The sequence below is a fragment of the Spinacia oleracea genome, chromosome 5, assembly GCF_020520425.1.
Source record: "Spinacia oleracea cultivar Varoflay chromosome 5, BTI_SOV_V1, whole genome shotgun sequence".
NCBI classification, from domain to species: domain Eukaryota; kingdom Viridiplantae; phylum Streptophyta; class Magnoliopsida; order Caryophyllales; family Amaranthaceae; genus Spinacia; species Spinacia oleracea.
The window spans coordinates 125,326,402-125,344,567 of record NC_079491.1 but is presented as its reverse complement, the minus strand read 5'-3'; the positions used below and the strand labels follow the sequence as shown (position 1 = coordinate 125,344,567).

Sequence of the window (18,166 nt, the reverse complement as noted above, 5' to 3'; positions counted from 1 at the left end):
TATCAAATAGAATATAATTTTTTGAGTTAAGCTTGTGACTAATTAGCCAAAAGCACAAGTCGATGCTCGTGACTCGTACAGTAGAAGTCGATGCTCGTAAGTCGTGACTCGTGAGCGTCAACTTGTATCGTGCACATGAGTTTATGATCAAGTTTGTGTTGCTAATTTGATAAGTCTTCGCTCTATTCGACTTATTTTATCTGGACTTTTATTATCTAAACTTATCCAAACTTAAATGAACTTGTCTGAACTTAGTTGAACTTATTCGAACTTAATTTATCTGGGAATTCTTTTTGTCCGAAATAAACTTATTTGTGCGTCATAATGTCTGGAAAAAACTTTATTTTGCTAAACTTATATTATCTGAACTTAACTAAAATAAATTTATCTGAATTATTTTATCGGAAATAAGTCAAAATAAGTCTAACAAAACCTAAATGTAGAAAATAATTTATTTATTTTAAAAATTAAAATCAGGGGTATAATCGGTCTTTCAATATTTTGTACTCAAGTTAGAAAATATTTTATGCATTTCAGAAAACAGAATTGAAAAAGCGGTTACTTTACTCCCTCCTTTCTCTTTTCTCTTCTATGGTCTCATTTTCTCTGATCTATCATCACTGAAGTCGAAATTGAGATTAAATTTAAAATTGGAATGTGGGGTTTTTTCCGATTGAAAGGGTGCCACAACTGGCGTATTCCACGGCGGTCTGAAGCGGCAGGTTTCCTCATTTGCTGCTTCTTAATCACCACCGCCGGTGCTCCTGCCGCCCATGTCGACACTCAAGCTCCCGTCTCCCGAATTGCTTTCGGCTCTTGTTCTCATCAAACCAATCCCCAGGTCTCTCTCTTTCTCTCTCCTTTTATAGATTAATAACAAATTAAAATTGTGAGTATGAATTAAAAATTGTTTGGAATTGAAATGCAGATAATATGGAATGCAATCAATAAATTCAATCCCCAATTGTTTATTTGGTTAGGAGACAATATCTATGGAGATAATAAACGCCCTTTTCGATTATTCGGAAAACAACGCACTTTTGGACCTTGGCGAAATGTTCCTAGGTTTTACCCTTCTTCCGAACATGAAATGCAATCTAAATTCAACATGGCTAAGAATCATCCAGGTTATTCTCGTCTCCGCAACCATACCAAGGTATACAGAGTACTTTAGGATGTTCTTTTTGTTTGTTTGTTTTGTATAGAGTATTCTAATTTTAGTAATTTTGGTGTAGGTTATTGGAACATGGGATGATCATGATTATGGATTGAATGATGCCGGCAAAGAGTTTGCTGCCAAGGATACCAATCAAAGGCTTCTTCTTGATTTCTTGGATGAACCTTTAGATAGTCCCAGGTGATTTTGTGTTTACCATTACATGAACCTTTTTATTGATTTATTGTCACATTCCTTGCAGAATTCCCACATTGTATTGATCCTCAAAGACTATCGATTTCTACAACTTTCGCGCCTTTTGTGGCACTTGTTGCGAAAACATATCATTATGTAAACTTGTACTCTTATTCACTTATGGTCATTGCATCTTTATTTACTGGACAGGAGAAAGCAAGCTGGTGTCTATACATCTTACACATTTGGACCAATTGGCAGGCAAATTAAGGTACTTTTACTCATTTTTCCTGGGTAATTTTTTTGTTTTGTTGAAAAGAAGAACCGATTGAAGTCTTGGAAATTAAAGGAAAAAAAGTTACAGCAGTAGAGGGCCATGCAACTAGGGGTGTTCATTAGCGGGTACCCGAATTCGCGGGTAGTAGATAAGTCGGCCTATGACCCGACCCTTTAAAACCGGGTACCCGATTAACCCGGGTCGGGTCACAGGGTACCCAGACTTATAAACCTTCTTTTAAAAAAAAATATCAATGGCTTTTTATGACGCAAAAGGGAAGAGATATAGTACCTAGAAGGCTAGAACCTTCAAAATAGTACAATCCAAGTTTCTAGAGTTCACCAGTTTAGTATATGGATAGATGGTTCCATTTCAAAAATGAAATTAAACAAGAGTAGAAGAACAACAACAACAACAATAACAAAGCCTTAGTCCCAACATGATTTGGGGTCGGCTAACATGAATCGTCGTAGGAGATCGTCAAAAAAACAAGGAAGAGAAAGTGGAATTAATGAAAGTAAGATAAGAGAAAAATGTATATATATTATAGAAGAAATATTGTAAGAGATAATAAAAATAAGTAAAGTTTAAAATAAATGAATAAGTAAAATAAGTATATTTCAAAATAGCATGTAAATTAAAAAAAAATTAAAGAATTTTAAAAATAAAATAAAAATAAAGATAAGAATAAAAATAAAATAAAAAATAGAAAGAAACAAAAACATGAAATCTGTATAAATCAACTGAAGTTATCAATGTATATTCTCTCCCTCCACTCTGTCCTATCCAACGCCATATTTTCCTCAATCCCAAGAAAGCTCATATCGTGCTCAATCACCTTCCTCCAAGTTTTCTTAGGTCTTCCCCTACCCCTTGCAATTCTATCACTTTGCCCCCCTTCTATCCTCCTAACCGGGGCATCACTTGGTCTTCTGCTCACATGTCCAAACCATCTTAAACGATTTTCCATCATCTTAAACTCAATCGGTGCAACCTCTACTTTCTTCCTAATAATCTCATTCCTCAAACGATCCTTTCTTGTATGCCCACACATCCATGGAGGAGGCCTTGCACCAGGCTCCAACTCGATCACATGGTCTACAACACGCCTTGGAGAAAGATTTTTAGGGAGATCCTCCGACATCAAACTAATGAAATCTTTCAGCAGTACCGCGATCTCATCACGCACATTAACATACACGTCTTTCTTCATCTCAACCTAAGCAGCCTAAAATGTTGGTTCACCTTTCCTCAGGCCTTACACACCTGCATGGTTGAGACTTGAGAGCATTCCATTAGAAGAGGAACCACGAGAAGAAGACTTAGCATGGACGAAACAAGGAGAAGTTTCGTCCCCAATCAGAATTCCACCAAGGTGAGGGGCAACCAACGCCTTTGCCTTGTTGAAGAACTTGTTGCCAAGGACCAGATCGTAATCGTCCATCTTCACATCGTAATCGTCCATCTTCACAGCCAACAAGTCTACTTTCCCCTTCCATGAACCGATGGAAACTTGGGCATCCTTGATAACACCCACTGATTCAAGAGCAGCGGAATTAACCGTCTTCATTGTGTCTCCAGAGGGTTGAATTTGCAAACCCAACTTCTTCGCACCAACATCTTTGATAAAATTGTGGGTAGCACCAGTATCGATCATAGCCAGAATATCTTTGCCATTCACACCAACCCACGGGCTCCTGATGCTCGACATTCATGGCATTGAGCACCTTAATAGTGTTCATATCAAGGAACCGTGTCTAACGTTTTGGGGTCTCTTCTTTGTCTTCTTTATCCGCTAACAGTGGGGACAATTGTTGACGCTTGGGACAGTTTCGGGCAATATGGGGGCCTTTGCAAATGAAACAACCATCACTGAAACGGGCCTTCTCGTTGCTGGAGGAGGGAAGGTCCTTTTCAGAACGTTGATAGTCGGACTTTTCTCGGGAACCATTGTGGCCTTTCTTCTTATTGAACTTCTGCTTCTTGCCTTGATCCCGGTCAACTTCCTTCCCCTTTTCCTTACCATCGGACCCACTGTTGATCTTCCAAATGATAAGGGTCTCCGCAGCAACAATCGTAGAATTAAGAGCTTCAACCATCTGCCTTCTCAACTCGGTCTGGACTCTGGGCCCAAGGCTTCAAACCGGACATGAACTGAAACAACTTGTCCTCTTCGGACATGTTAGTAATATCAAGCATTAAAGACATAAATTTCTTAACATACTCACGGATGGTGCTCGTGCGTTTGAGATCCTTCAACTTGTCACGAGCGACCCAAGAGGTGTTGTTGGGGAGGAACTGCTTGCGTAATTTAGCCTTCATTACGTCCCAAGTAGTTATCTCCTCTCTGTTTTCCCTTCGGTCTGCCTCTTGGCGGGACCACCCTCAAAGTTTTGCGTCATCGGACAAGTACAACGCAACAATATCAACCTTCCCGCTTTCCTTCTTCTTACTGACTTTGAAGAAGTGCTCAACATCCCATATGAAATTCTCTAGGGTCTTGGAGCCCCTAGATCCATCAAAAGCCTTTGGTTCTGGGATCTTCTTACGATCATGATGGTGAGAGGAATTATCGGGGGTCGAGCCTACCGCCTTGCGAAGTATTGTCATTTTCTCTTGGAGGAAGTTCAATTCAACATCTACCTCCATATCCCTTTTCCGGTTTTCCGGTCGGGGAATCCTCGCTTTCTCGCCAAGGGTCTGCAGCATTCCATTCATTTCGTTCAATCGATTTGAAATGAGTTGAATCGAATCAAGGACAGTGTTAACTGGCAATTCGTCATCACCCGACGTTCCCAAACATTCTTCTATTCTCTGGATCCTTGCCTTGTTAACTTCGGCAGTTTTCAAGGCCATCGTCTTCTTTGGATTTTCCCTTTCTTGCAAACTTTTAAAGAATGCCAATCCGGTGGGACTAATGGAAGCCACCGCGAACTATTGTGTTCTCTCTACCGATATGCACTTGATAATAATCGTAACCCAGATACAGAAAATCCAAAGTATAGTCTAAGGACTTCGACGACTGGAAAAAGATTTTCTCGTACTCACGAAGCGTTTCCTTCTTCAACCGCTTCTGTTCACGAAGGTAGGGTGCAATGGGACGAGCTACCTTCTTGAATTTCCTCTTCGAATAAGACATAAACTACCACGACGAAAGCCGTAAAGCTGACTCTGATACCAACTGTCACATACTGAATTTTTCACGCCGTGCGGCTCTAGAACGTACACTCTAAATCAGTCTACTCTAATGACTAAGAAGGGTATTTGACCCTTAGACATTATTGCAGAATTGCACAAGTACGAACACTTAGATTATTTCGTGGACTAGCATTTTATTTCTCAAGGCAACAACATACATATTTTATATGGGAGATTCCGGCAGCGTTACAAGCGTATATGCATAACCGAGGAATCGGATGCCTTACAAACCCCCAAGGTCATCTATTTATAGGCACATGGGAGAGACAAGCCCCTCTCTAGGCGGCAGTTACAACTCTTAAACGACACTTTATTATGAGTTTAATCACATAGCATAACTGCCTTGTACAGCCTGTCGATCTTATCCGTTAATCCTCAACCGCCGCTGACTCAGCGATCCATCCAAATTGCCATGCGTTGTCTCTATCAAATGCATATGTTCACTAACTGCATGCCAACTGCCCACACGTGTGCCGTGCGCCCACCCTGCACGTGTGCGCGCCCATCAAGGGTTGCACACTGCCCGACTAGCTACTCAGTCGCCCAGCTCGTCAACTCGCACACTCGCTGACAAAGTGAGGCGTCCTTTGGAGTTCAGCGTTGGGGATAAATTGTTGCTGAAACTTACACCCCAGATTTGGAAGAAGATCAGTACCAAGACGGCGCAAAGGTCCCTGATTCCAAGGAAGCTCAGCCTCATTTTGGGTTTACCTATAAATGTTATCATCATGTAAGCTGTAAGCCAACAGGAAATGTGATTTTGTAAAAACATTTCAAAATTCTTGTTCTCCCTCGATGATTACATGGTACTGGTGGAATCGAGTACATTTGACGGTGATGTTTTTACAAGAATGGGGCCATTTTTTGAAAGAGGCGGAAGTATCACTGCTAATCTTGTAGAACCCTGTAACAAATCTCAAATCAAACGCTTAATATTTTATTGGCATGGGATGCTGCAAGAGCCTTGTTAACACTTGGCCTTCTCAATGTTGAACTTGACGTGACTTGTTAAAAATAAGGTGCTCCACATACTGGTTGATCTTGCTAGCACAAGTCATAACCTATACATATCTGATATATTTAATAACATTATAGACACGAGGTACCACAGTACCACTGTACCATTTTGATTCCCAAACTCCTCTTCAAATTTTTTTTCTAGGTATTTTGATCACATATATTTCTAAAACAAGGGAAACCATGTAAACTTTGCAGTGTTTTACTAATCGTGTGAGTGGATATATGAGTTTTGTTTTTGATCTTCCTTGCATGGATCTTCAAGGTGGATGTTTTCTCCACATTCTTCTTGAATTATATAATTTTCATTAGGCGTTGAGAGATACTTGAGAATATTAAGTTGAACATCAAGGGATCAAATGTAGAGCTAGATTAGGCCTTCTTCTAATAAGCACTTCCAATTTAGCCTTCTAATGAGGCCATGGTTCCCACTTTACCTAACTATTAGCCTCTTTGGCTTCTGTCCGTGCGATACAACAATACAAATTGAAGTTTCATATAAGTTGGCACTTACTGTTCTAGTTTTCTAAAAATCTTTGACGCGGCTGACGCCTCTTGTGGTTGGCCTCGTCCACAAAATTTGCACTCATGGTTGATGCACCTCAGTTGGTGTAGATTTCATGAGTTTTGGAAAAACTATATAAGGGGATCTTTTTGTCATTGGTTCAAAGTCCAACATTGATGTTTTATGGTATTTGACTATTTGTACAATGGTTGTAGCCAGTGCTGTTATGAATATGGCTGCTGTTTCTCAAGTGCATACCCAATATATAAGTGTCAAGAGCTGATCAATTATGTTCAGCCAATTTGGGCTACTAATCTGGTTGACATAATTCTGTGCCGGATACTTTGAGTACGAAATCCCAGGAGATGTTTGCTGCCATTTCAATCCCGGAGTCAGACTTCACGAAGCGTGTTCAGGAGTAGTGCAAAGATGATGCTATACTTTTGGCACAATATGATGTTTGCTGACGGCAGGGACCAGTGTACAGAGGTATAAAAATGGCTGGTATTGACACAAGGTTGTCGGAGATCCGTTCATTATGCTGTTTGAGCTGGCATCTCAGGATATTATCAGAACTTGGGTGGTGATAACATCATTATCATTATCATTATTCACATGTTAAATCGCACTCCTATCAAAGATAAACCTAACGTTCACCAACTAAAATATTGTAAGGGAAGTAGGGATCGTATCCAAAGGGAAACTAGCTTTCTTTTTACTATTAAAAACAAGGTCTAGACTATCTGGAAACAGAAAATTGGTTTGGTTTAAGTAATTAAACTACGACAATAACTAAATAGGGATAAATCAGTTAATAAAAGGCCTAAGGTATAAGTTCACCAATAAACAATATTCCAGGATGATAAACAATCACTAATAATCAATAAAGCGATTAATTAGACTAGCATGTTCTCTCGGATCGATACTAATCCTAGATTTGGAATTAGCATGCTCTCGCTATGTTTTAACCCCCGATTTTACCAATTGAAACAAGCCTAAACATCAAATTGCATTTCTCAAATCTTAACTTGATATTGCTAGACTAATACAATTAAACCTGCGCAAATCTAATCGCATAGTAAAAGAAATTAATCAATAGGAAATCAACCAACAATACCAACGATTAGCAATAGTAGTTCATCCCTTCATATTAGTTCATGGATTCCTAAAACCTTAGATTAAAATTACTCACACATGCTAAACATAAATAAAACAATCAATATTAATGAAAACATAATTAATCTAGAATAATTAGACAAGAAATGAATTAATACCGGAAATATGAACGACGAATTGAACGAAAGCTTCGAACTTTAATTGAAACAATAAAATGTATTTGGAACAAGTTTGAGAGTAAAAATAGAACTAAGTAAAGCTAAAAGTGCTGAATAATAAGATAATAGGTCCCCGCTAATAAAAACTCAAGTTAATATTTATAGCTTCCCCTTAAAACGCACAAAGAAAACCGAACAAAATAAGGGAAAGCACTGAAAACCGCTATGCCTGCTCCAGATTCCACTGTCTTCAAAATCGGTGCCTCCGGATTTCCAAATCCGGACGAATGCGAATGCAAATGGTACATCTCCATGATCCGAAAAACGACCGTTTTGGGAAACCGAGGCCACCGGTATTCGGTGCAATTAGGCTTTTTCCACGGGCTTTGAAGTCTTCGACCCGAGCCTAACTTCTTTGGGCTTAGTTTGCCTTTTGTGGCCCCTTAAAGTTGGCTAAAATATCCCGTACTTGCTCGGGGTGTGTGTAGTCGTCTAGGAACAATAGAAATGAGTCTCAAAAGACCAATTATCATTAAAGGGCGGTCCTGCAACTAATTAAACTTCATAACGCACATTAGCACAAAAATTGGCTCCGAAGAGCTCAAATGAGAACAAAAGTGCCCTTGGGACGGGGGTAAAAACTATATAAAAAACGCATCTATCAATTACCCCATTGCCTCAAAGAGGCTCCCGCAAAAAGCGGGGTAGGGGGGGGGGGTTCGGACGTTCGTAACCTTACCCCTGCAATTGCAGAGAGGTTGTTTCCAATTGACCCAAAAGGGACAACGGGACAACCATCTTCTACTTCATGGAAAGGAAGCGAAGAGGTATTAAGAGTCATTTCAACCAAAAGAACAAGTGAATCTTTGGCTCCTTCGGAATGGACATCGGAAATGGACATCGGAAATGAATCTTTGGCTCCTCTTGGGTGGTGATAACATGGTTTTAAAATCATGGTGTACTTATTAATCCCATAATGCATTTCCAGCGGAAGAAACAACAAAGTATTTGTTGATTTGTGGTGAAACTCTTTGGTCTATTGAAGGACTTTATTAGTTAATAGTGATCGAGATGTCTGATTCATACTCAAATTCTAAGTGAGAAACAGTTCCTTCACACCTGTTCACATGAGTAATATGTAGACAAGGCAACATGTCTAAATCTGTAGAAGTGTTGCTATCTTCCTCTTTCAATTCTGATAATTAATAATATCTCATATTTTGCTGTTTTAGCCTTGTTTCAGTTTTCACTTTTATGAAAGTGCAGGTCATTCTCCTTGACACTAGATACTATAGAGATCCTTTATCAATTGATGGGAGTATTTTGGGAAGTTCACAATGGGAATGGTTGGAGAAACAGCTCTATGGTCCACCAACAGCCATTACCATTATTGGCTCCTCTGTACAGGTACTATAGAAAATTATACTTTTTTTTGTTAGCGTACTGGTACTTCATTAAGTGAAAATTTGTTGGTCAATTATTAATGAGTATTCCTTAATCATATCATTCTGATCTGATTAAGGTGTTTAATGGAAGATGAGGAATCTCTTTGTGCTTGTGTAGACTGCAACACCTTTGTTGAGAGTTGAGACTATGGTTGCAAAAGTGTGTATGTTATTAAAATGCCGATTCTGCTTTGAATCAGAAGGGGTTCTCAGAGTCGAACCGTAAAATCGAATCGTAGAATTGTAAGATTCTACCAAATTGGTGGAAATAAGATCTGTGGCCAAATATGCAAGTGTTTACCCAGTTTTACAATTGAACAACACTAAAAGCTCATATGTATGCAATAAATTACCTTATACCTATATGTTCATTAAACTTCACCTATACTATTTTAACCATTCATTCCTCTTAATTAACAACTATAATCTTCCCCTCAAAAAAAGTGTGTTTTCAAAAGTATCAAGAATACATAGGCTTTTCCAATGGGTTTTCGTAGTTTTTTAGTGCGTTAAGTTACAAGAAATAAGAGAACATATTTTACAGGCTTACCTCATTTTCTTATAAATCTTCTTAAATGCCTATATAGACATTTTTGTAGAATTGGGTAGATTCGTAAGACTATGTACAATGTTACGATTGTATCAGATTCTACCGGTTGTACTTGTGATTAAGATTGTGATTTACTTGCGATTTAATCGTTTGCATATGTTTGAATCGTAAAATCGTAAAATTCTACAATTCAAATCGCGATTTTAACAACATTTCGTTCATCGACTAATACTAAAGTAAATTCCATAAAGGGGAGAGGGGGTCTAGGAAGGTAAAGATGCACAGAGCCTTAGCAGTAACTAGTGAAACCGGTGAAAAGGTTGTATCTGACAGACCCACGCAGATACATTTTCTACTTAGTACCTTCCTTCTTTGGGGTTAAAATTATCAACTATAATCATAAAGTAGTGATAACAGTTGTAGTGAAAGTATTAGTAGTAATGCTAGTATTTGAAGTTTTGAACCCCTCATTAGTATAACTTAATCTAGGGCCCCTTTCTCGACCACTCACAGGAGGAGTAAGAAAAGCAAGGAAGAGGAAGGAGGGGTTCGCAACTCCTTCACAAACCTAGATTGGTAATACTTTCCTCCGTTCTTTTAGTTGTTCCACTTCCCTTTTTTGTGTTGTATTGAAATACTTTCCTCCTCTGATCAGCTTTGTGTGTGTGTGTGTGTGTGTGTGTGTGTCTGTGTTTGTGGTTATTATTCCTTGTGTCTCACAATTAATGTACACCTAATAATCTGTGACTCGCAATTTTGTGAGTCACAGACTCACAAAGGCTGAGGTGAAACTCATTGTGGAACAAATGAAGTACACATATTACTATTGTTATTGTTTTTAAGATTGAAATTTTATTTCTTATTGATCTCCTTGTTAGTTGGATGATGTGGAAATTGCTACATTGACTTTTAACTTTATTCTCATTTCCATTTAGGTCTTATCAAATCATTCAGCTGTTACTAGTCCTTTCTTTACTGTCGAAGGTTGGGGACGGTTTCCAAAAGAGAGGAAACACCTCTTTCAGTTAATAAATGATAGTAAGGTGACAACTTTCTCGATCTTTGAAATTTGACATGATATTTTTCTGCTAGCATAAGAAGATGTATTTTTGCGTTTATTGGGAAAAAAAAACCTTTTAGTTGACATAACACCTTTATTAACTTTTATTTTATTTTGTGATAAAGTACCTTGGAAAACCTTTGCGGTTGTTGACCTTTAATAATTTTTATTTTATTTTATTTTGTGATAAAGTACCTTGGAAAACCTTTGCGGTTGTTGACCTTTAATAATTTTTATTTTATTTTGTGATAAAGTCCGGTAGAAAACCTTTGCAGTTGTTGACCTTTGCCTTTTCATCATCTTTTGAGCATGAAGTACACTCTCTTTATTTTCTTTTGTCTCCTCAGCTCTCCTCTCACATGCAGACATACTCTTTACCTCTTTCTCTCCTCCTAATCTTCTTCTTCCATCTACAACTTGCTCTTCTTCTCCTTCTTCCAGGATCTCCTTCTACCAATTTGAAACACTACTTGGCCCCTCAAAAATAATGTTGCAAAGTCCAGCCAAAGAAATTTTAGGATAGGCAAATGTATATGTTTCCCCAAGATTTTCAAAGCGCTCTTGATATATATGTAATTATGTACTGTACTACTGTGACCTTTAAAATAAAAAGGGTAATTCTTTTTAAACGTTTGGCAAAATATTGATATTTAGATGTGGTGGAGATCATTTGGTGAAGGATATATTGTTAAGATTACGTTCCCTAGGTATTTTAATTTAAGGGGTACTTTGTTGTAGGTGACTGCTTAGGTAAAAATATTTTGGTCTTATTTGAGATTAAAGTCGGAGAAAGATTTAGTGGCACATGAAGAAGATGAAAACAATAAAAATAATATTAGGAGGTAGAGCAAAAGAATGGGGTGAGGTTATATGAAGGAGGTTGACTGTGGGGCTTCCATGATATCATCAGGAGGTAGAGCAAAAGAATGGGGTGAGGTTAGGGAGAAAGAGAAGAAGATGAGACGAAGAATGATGTTAGGGAGAAAGAGAAGAAAATGAGGGGAAGATTGATGTTAGGGAGAAAGAGAAGAAGATGAGGGGCTGGAGAGTGTGCAACACGTGCAAAAAAGGAGAGAAAAACAAGTGTCAGCAGCCCATGTTTGACTTTTAAGCCGGATTCTGGTGATAAGATGCTGTTTTTTAATAAAAACTTATTTATAAGGTACTTCCTCACAAAAAAAAAGAAAAAAAAAAGAAAAAAAAATGTGCTACTCCGTGTGTCACAGAGTTTGTGTTTTAGAAGGTTATTTTTGACAAATTTTCCATTACATATCCATAGGATCCAAAGACCAATTTTTATGCTTAGGCTCTACGCAATGTCTTTCTTTATTACTATTGCTGGAAAAGTATTGATGGTTTTCAAAAATCAGTTGGAAATGAGTCTAAATTGATAAAAGTGCTTGTTCCCTTAACCTGACCATCTTTATTTTGTAAAGAGGGACGGTGTTCTTTTCATCAGCGGAGATGTCCATTTTGCGGAAATTGCACAATATAACTGTGCTACTGGATATCCACTGTATGACATTACTTCAAGTGGGCTGACACAATCTATTGAGGGGGTAGTCCCACCATCATTGCATTTCTTAGTGAGACTGATGGCATGGTGTCTGCCAACTACAGCGAGAGTTGTGGAGCAAAATTGCAGATACAAGTCATGTGTTTATGGTAAATTTGTCTTGGCAGCTGTTAGTTCCATAATTTAAGGCGGGTGATGGACAAGATCTCATCATGATATTTGTACAGGGCAACCCAATTTTGGTGTCATTGAGGTGCATTGGAATTCCGATCCCGTGTTTTTGAAAGTCGAAGTTAGAGATATCAATGGGTCACCAGTCATAAGTAAGAAGATCCTGCTATCTGATATTCAAGAAAGAAACTTGGAACTAGCTGCCATCAACGAATCAGCCTCGAGGAAGAAACATTGCTCTCTTGAAGTTGATCTGCCATGGATCGTCCGACACCGCTTGGCCATTCTTGTATTTTGCGCATTATCTGGTATGTTACACCTATTTTTCATTCATGTGATAGTGTCTCAAACATTTTCTCTTCTTATTTTTCTACTTCCAGCTATATGTAATTACCATTTTGTTCTACTATAGTAGAAGGCCCAAGCACTTCGGCTGTACGCCTGTACCTAAAAGTCTGAAACTAAGTGTTTAATATATATTCACAACTCTGGAAAATGGAAACTCTTCAGTGGAGATGGAACACATTTGGAGATTTCTAATGCGGTGTTCGACATCACTTTGTTTTCCGTGATATCCGTGTTCTTTTAGAAAATAAAAAACAAAAAAGAATCAATTAAAAAAACTAATTATTGACTGTATAAACAAAATCATAACTATTAACAGGAAAACCACTAAAAGTGCTTTTAGAAAAAAAATCCGGAAGACGAGCACTATCTCTCTCCTTTGCCAATCCCTCTTCCCTCTTCTCATGTTCCCTCTCCTCCAAAATCAAGTTCCCATAATTTATCAACAGTTCCTTTCCGTTCCTTCTCCATTGATGATGGTACTAAGCAATTCCTTCACTGCCATTGCTGAGAAAGCTCCAAAAAGTGGTCGAGCAGCAGTCGGAGACAAGATTTCATTACGACCTACAAGATCTACATCATGAACTAGGAGTCTAGGAATCATGTGATTTACCAAGCTTACCCAGAACCTAAACCACCTCTTCAAGATCCTCAATATTTTGCTTTTCACACTTATAATACATTTTCTTTTAATTTGATTTCTGTACATTAAATTTGAGTTTTAAAAAAAATGTTCAATTTTAAGAGCTGGCAATGGAAGCCCTTAGTTGGTGTTAATGGTGGTTGCTAGTCATGCTAAAGTGAATTCCAAAAAAGTAAAATATTAATTCGAATAAGCAAAGTTGTATTATACCAATTTAGTTGGGGTCTTGGATAATTAACAATTCTTATAATTAATGATCACGAGAGAATTAAAGATCACGAAAGAATTATATGTATTTGGGGGTTTTCTTGTGAGACATGGATGTGTTTGACGAAGGAAGCGGAGGAACCGAATATGAAAATTCTAGAGATGATAGTTTTTCATGTTGCATTTTATATTGGTTTTGTAAAAAAGCAAAAGCAAAAGCAAAACCAAAAATAGTTTCAGTTTTGTAAAAACTTAAAACACAAAACAGACAGTGGTACCGAACATACCCTACCTTAGGTGTCCATGTCAAGTCGAGAGATTGATTAGTCTTGAAAGATATTTTTTGAGAACTGTCCTTGATTCTTAGCTTTAAGATGCTCATAATTCCATCCTTCATGCCCCATGTCCATATCTCCTACAGTCCTACTCATTCAAAGCTTTATGCATATACAAGTCATATTTTTAGGCTCAGTCTATAGAAATTATATCAAAGGGGATTATCACAAACTTTCATGAGTCTCGTCTCACTTTATTTGCTGGTAACACGAACATGGTTCTCATATGTTTACTATTTTCACAGTTATGACATCTGTTGAGGATAAAAGATATGCACTTTAAGTACACAAATTTGATAACCCGGAAAAAATAACTCCTGAAATTGTTTGCAATTATATCCCTCTCAGTTGATAGACCATATCAAGATCACACCTTATCTTTGTGCTTGAGCCTCTTTTCTCCCTTTGTGTTTGTGGGTGTTGACATGCTGATGGATAGATTGTGCATGATATCCCAAGACCCAATATGTCATAGGTAGGATGTCAAATGAGTTGCCTTGTCACGATTGTTTATACATTTTCCGTTGGTGGCTTGTGACTTAAGTTTGACCTTGAATGTTGCAGTGTTGGTCCTTGCATTTTCTGGACTGGTTTGTGCAACAATAATTGTGAGCAGAAAATGGGTTTGCAAATGCAAGCATGATTGACAAAGAATGAAAATGGATGATTAAGTTGTCATTCCTCTCAGCTCTGGTGCTCTGCCTATTCAACTCAGGTTCGTTGTTATTTTGGATGTCTCTTATCAACATAATTGAGGCTTGGAGGTGGGCAAATACCAATCAAAGATGTAAAAACGGGTTTCACATCGCTTTCATCTTCATCTCTGTAACCTTTTATGGTTCTGAGGCTTTTGTCTACTCGCCTGAGATGGAGGATGGAGCAGTTACCAAGCATATCAACTTGTTTATTGTACCATGAAATAGCCGTGATTCTATGTTGTTGAACACTTGAATCTGATGGGTGGTTTGATATGATTGCAGAAAGACCACAGCTCGACACTTGAGTTTAACTTGCTTCGAATAATAATAGATAGCGCAGTACAGTAATACTGGAATAGCTAGAGTACACAGTCTAGGTCTAATACGATTTGATAACCATTTACACATTCTGTATGAAAATGGTTGTTTATCTTGCTCTCTAACACAAAGTATCATGTAATCTGATCCTACTAACTTTTGTGGTGGCTGCAGAATCGTCATCTTTGAGCCTTTGATGGTGCCATTTTATGTACAAATTACTTTACATGCTTTACTAAATATCATTTCCTAATTTACGTTTTCAAACAAAGTCTAAGGAACAAATTATTTAAATAACACCCATGCATCGTGTGAATTAACACTAGCACTCTAGCACTTCTGTATATTGATGCTAGGGGTTTGATCTTTTATGGTTTTGATCGATGAAAAAAGTGGTGTACGTTAAGGTGTAATATTTTCTCCTTATATAAATAAGTTTAGATAAATTCTAATCAGTTTCTATAAATTGAATAAGTAATATTCTATTTCTATTTTTGTAGGAGTTATATGTTGACCGATATAAAGATTAAAGCAAGTGAGTTTATTTTCTTAAAATAATGATACAAGTGGTGAATGTGATAATTTTTTATCGTAAATATTCGATAGTGGGTAGATAATTTATTTTGAGAAAAGATGATTGAGTAAGTGTGAGGACCATGAGAGAGAAATAATAAACAATGAATGTATATCTTAATGTAGACGTTAACAAAAAAAGAGAGGAAATGTTCTCATGCAAAAATACAGCCGAAAATGATACTTCGCAGAGTTCGAATATGTTGTCCCGTGTGCGTTTTTAGTTGAACGGGTAGAGGCAGGACGAGTATCGATTATCATGGAGAATTACCGTGTTACTCATTTTGGCTCGGGCAATTTCCCGAGTTATAACTATGTCTTTTTTGCAATAAATAATTTAATTAATTTCTATTTTTATTAAAAAAAATTCTGTCATTTATTAGCACTTATTATATTCGTTTGGAAAAGATAATAGGTAACATTGTGTAGTAAGTGAATAAGTCATGTTACCTATTCACTTACATTGTGTAGTAAGTGAATAGGTAACATGAGTCATGGGTTCTATATTATTAACGCTAGGGGTTGATCTTTTGTGGTTTTGATTGATGAAAAATTTGGCGTTAATGTGCATTTTCTTCACCTTATTTAAATAAAACTAAGGTCTAATAATTTCAAACAAATTTCGATTAGACTAGGTCGCTAGGTGCATAAGTTTAACCAGGTTTGATCAAGTACTATAAATTTATATAAAACTAATGTTGTATGGGAAAAGACCTAGTCAATGTTATTTTTACAAAACAATTTTAAAAACATACTCCATATAAGTTTAAGAGTGGACGAGTAGCAATGTATATCGTGTAATAAGACATACTACGTACTTCTTATAAGTTTAAGAGTGCACGTTTTAGCCCCTGTTACGAGGTTAAATCTATTCTATTCTAATATTTTAAAACACAATGTTTGTATGAAGTGATGCCACGTATCATCTCTGCCACGTGTCATCTATTTTATATTATTTTATTTTTTGTTAAATCATCATTTGTATTCATCCTTTTCAATCTCCTCCTTAATTAATTAGATCATTCATTTTATTTCAAAAATAATTTTATTTGTTTCACATTCCAAATATAATTTCTTAATATTCCAAATGCTTCACATTTTAATTATTACTTCAAAATTTGCGTATCCTACTTTATATTACATAAATAAATGATATACCAGAATGTTTAAATTAAGAAACTCGTGCATCGCACGGGATAAAAACTACGAAGTGTTTATTTAAATAAAATAAGATTAAAAGACCGCAACTAAGGAGTTGCTGACTTGCCGTGTTATTTGTTAAAAGTAAATTTAAAAACTTAATTCATAATTTGTACTTCCTCCGTCTTTTAATACTCGCAACGTTTGAACTTTTGCCACTATTCATATAATTTACTTTGACTATTCGTATTGTTTTTTATATAAGATAAAACATAGTCATATGGGATTTTGTTAGATTCGTCTCAATGTGTATTTTCAAAATATCAACTTTTTATAATTTTTGCATAAAGAGAATTTAAGATATAAATGATTAAAGTTGGCATCAGCATGCGTGAAACTAACAAACGTTGCTTTTTTTTTTGACGGGAAAAGCTCTGTGGCTTATGAGTTCATTGAATCTTTGTCCTCCAAAACGAGTGGAGCAATGTGTGGTGGGCACTCATCTAGCCAGACTAGTGCTTCCTCGAAAGATAGGGAAGCCTTAGCCATGGTGTGTGCCACCATGTTACAAGATCGTTTAGCAAAATGAAAGGTACATTTAATGAATTTGCTGGCTAATGCTAAGATATCGTTTACAACCACCTGAGTGACTGTCTGCTCCTTGCATTTCTCTTGTAACATTCTGCTTAAATTCAAAGAATCAGTCTCCAACATTATGCTCCTGTATCCAGCATCATAGGCAAAGCGCATACTGAACCGTGCTGCCATGGCTTCTGCGTGCAATGGTGTTGCTGCACCCTCCATCTTACTTCCAGCTGTCATTACCACATCTCCAACATGATCACGAATCACCATCCCCATCCCCACCGTATTTCCTTCTAGAGCTGCATCCGTATTCATCTTCCATCTGCCCACATCTGGTGGTCTCCATACATTCTCCATCCCTGTGCTACCGGTTCCCTGTTGGGGTGTAATTCTGGCATTCTCAGCTTCGTACTCGCCAATTAGTCTCATGGTTCTGTCGTACAACAGCTTCTCATTTGTTTTTTTCCTTTCAAACACCCACATGTTTCGGGCATTCCAGTTTTGCCATAGGAACATCATGGCCATGTCCCATGCTCTATCCTCTACACACTTTTCAGAAAACTCAATGCACCATTCCAGGAAGCTACCTTGCCATTCTCTCACTTCGAGCCGCAATGGAGAAAGTCTCCATAGGGTTTTGGTTTCCCTGCATAGGAGGGCCATGTGTACTGTAGTTTCTGTTGCCTCACCACACCTTGGGCACATGCGGTCGACTGGGATCCCGCGTTTGGCAAGTGTTGCCATGGTGGGTAACCCCTCCTTTGCGGCTCTCCAGACCAAGTTCTTCACCTTTGGGGGGACTTCAGCTCGCCATATTCTCTTCCACAGGCTCTTGTGACATTCATTCGTAGAGGATCCTTCTCCACCACTCTCCTTTTGCATCACCATATGATAGGCACTACGGACTGTGAACTCACCATTTTTTGTATGGACCCAAGAGACAAAATCAGGTTGGTCA

General features: G+C 37.6%; 1 protein-coding gene across 2 annotated transcripts; it reads left to right on the top strand.

Moving 5' to 3' along the window:
- Positions 1 to 551: 551 nt before the first annotated feature.
- LOC110775621 (uncharacterized) lies at positions 552 to 15,181 on the top strand. Of its 2 annotated transcripts, XM_021980229.2 has the most exons (9): positions 553 to 841; positions 929 to 1,156; positions 1,236 to 1,357; positions 1,562 to 1,622; positions 8,889 to 9,029; positions 10,553 to 10,660; positions 12,114 to 12,342; positions 12,421 to 12,672; positions 14,459 to 15,181. In XM_021980229.2, exons 1-9 carry the CDS (start codon positions 656 to 658, stop codon positions 14,539 to 14,541), a joined length of 1,410 nt encoding a protein of 469 aa, XP_021835921.2. In that variant the 5' UTR covers positions 553 to 655; the 3' UTR covers positions 14,542 to 15,181. The 2 variants fall into 2 exon arrangements, with proteins under 2 accessions (XP_021835922.2, XP_021835921.2); XM_021980230.2 differs by lacking the exon at positions 10,553 to 10,660 and having other exon boundaries at positions 552 to 841.
- The last annotated feature ends 2,985 nt before the right edge of the window (positions 15,182 to 18,166 follow it).

Coding starts and splice junctions, on each gene's coding strand:
- LOC110775621 (XM_021980229.2), top strand. CDS start 656: ATGTGGGGTTTTTTCCGATTGAAAGGGTGCCACAACTGGCGTATTCCA. Junction 842..928: donor CTCATCAAACCAATCCCCAG/GTCTCTCTCTTT, acceptor ATTGAAATGCAG/ATAATATGGAATGCAATCAA. Junction 12,673..14,458: donor TGTATTTTGCGCATTATCTG/GTATGTTACACC, acceptor TGAATGTTGCAG/TGTTGGTCCTTGCATTTTCT.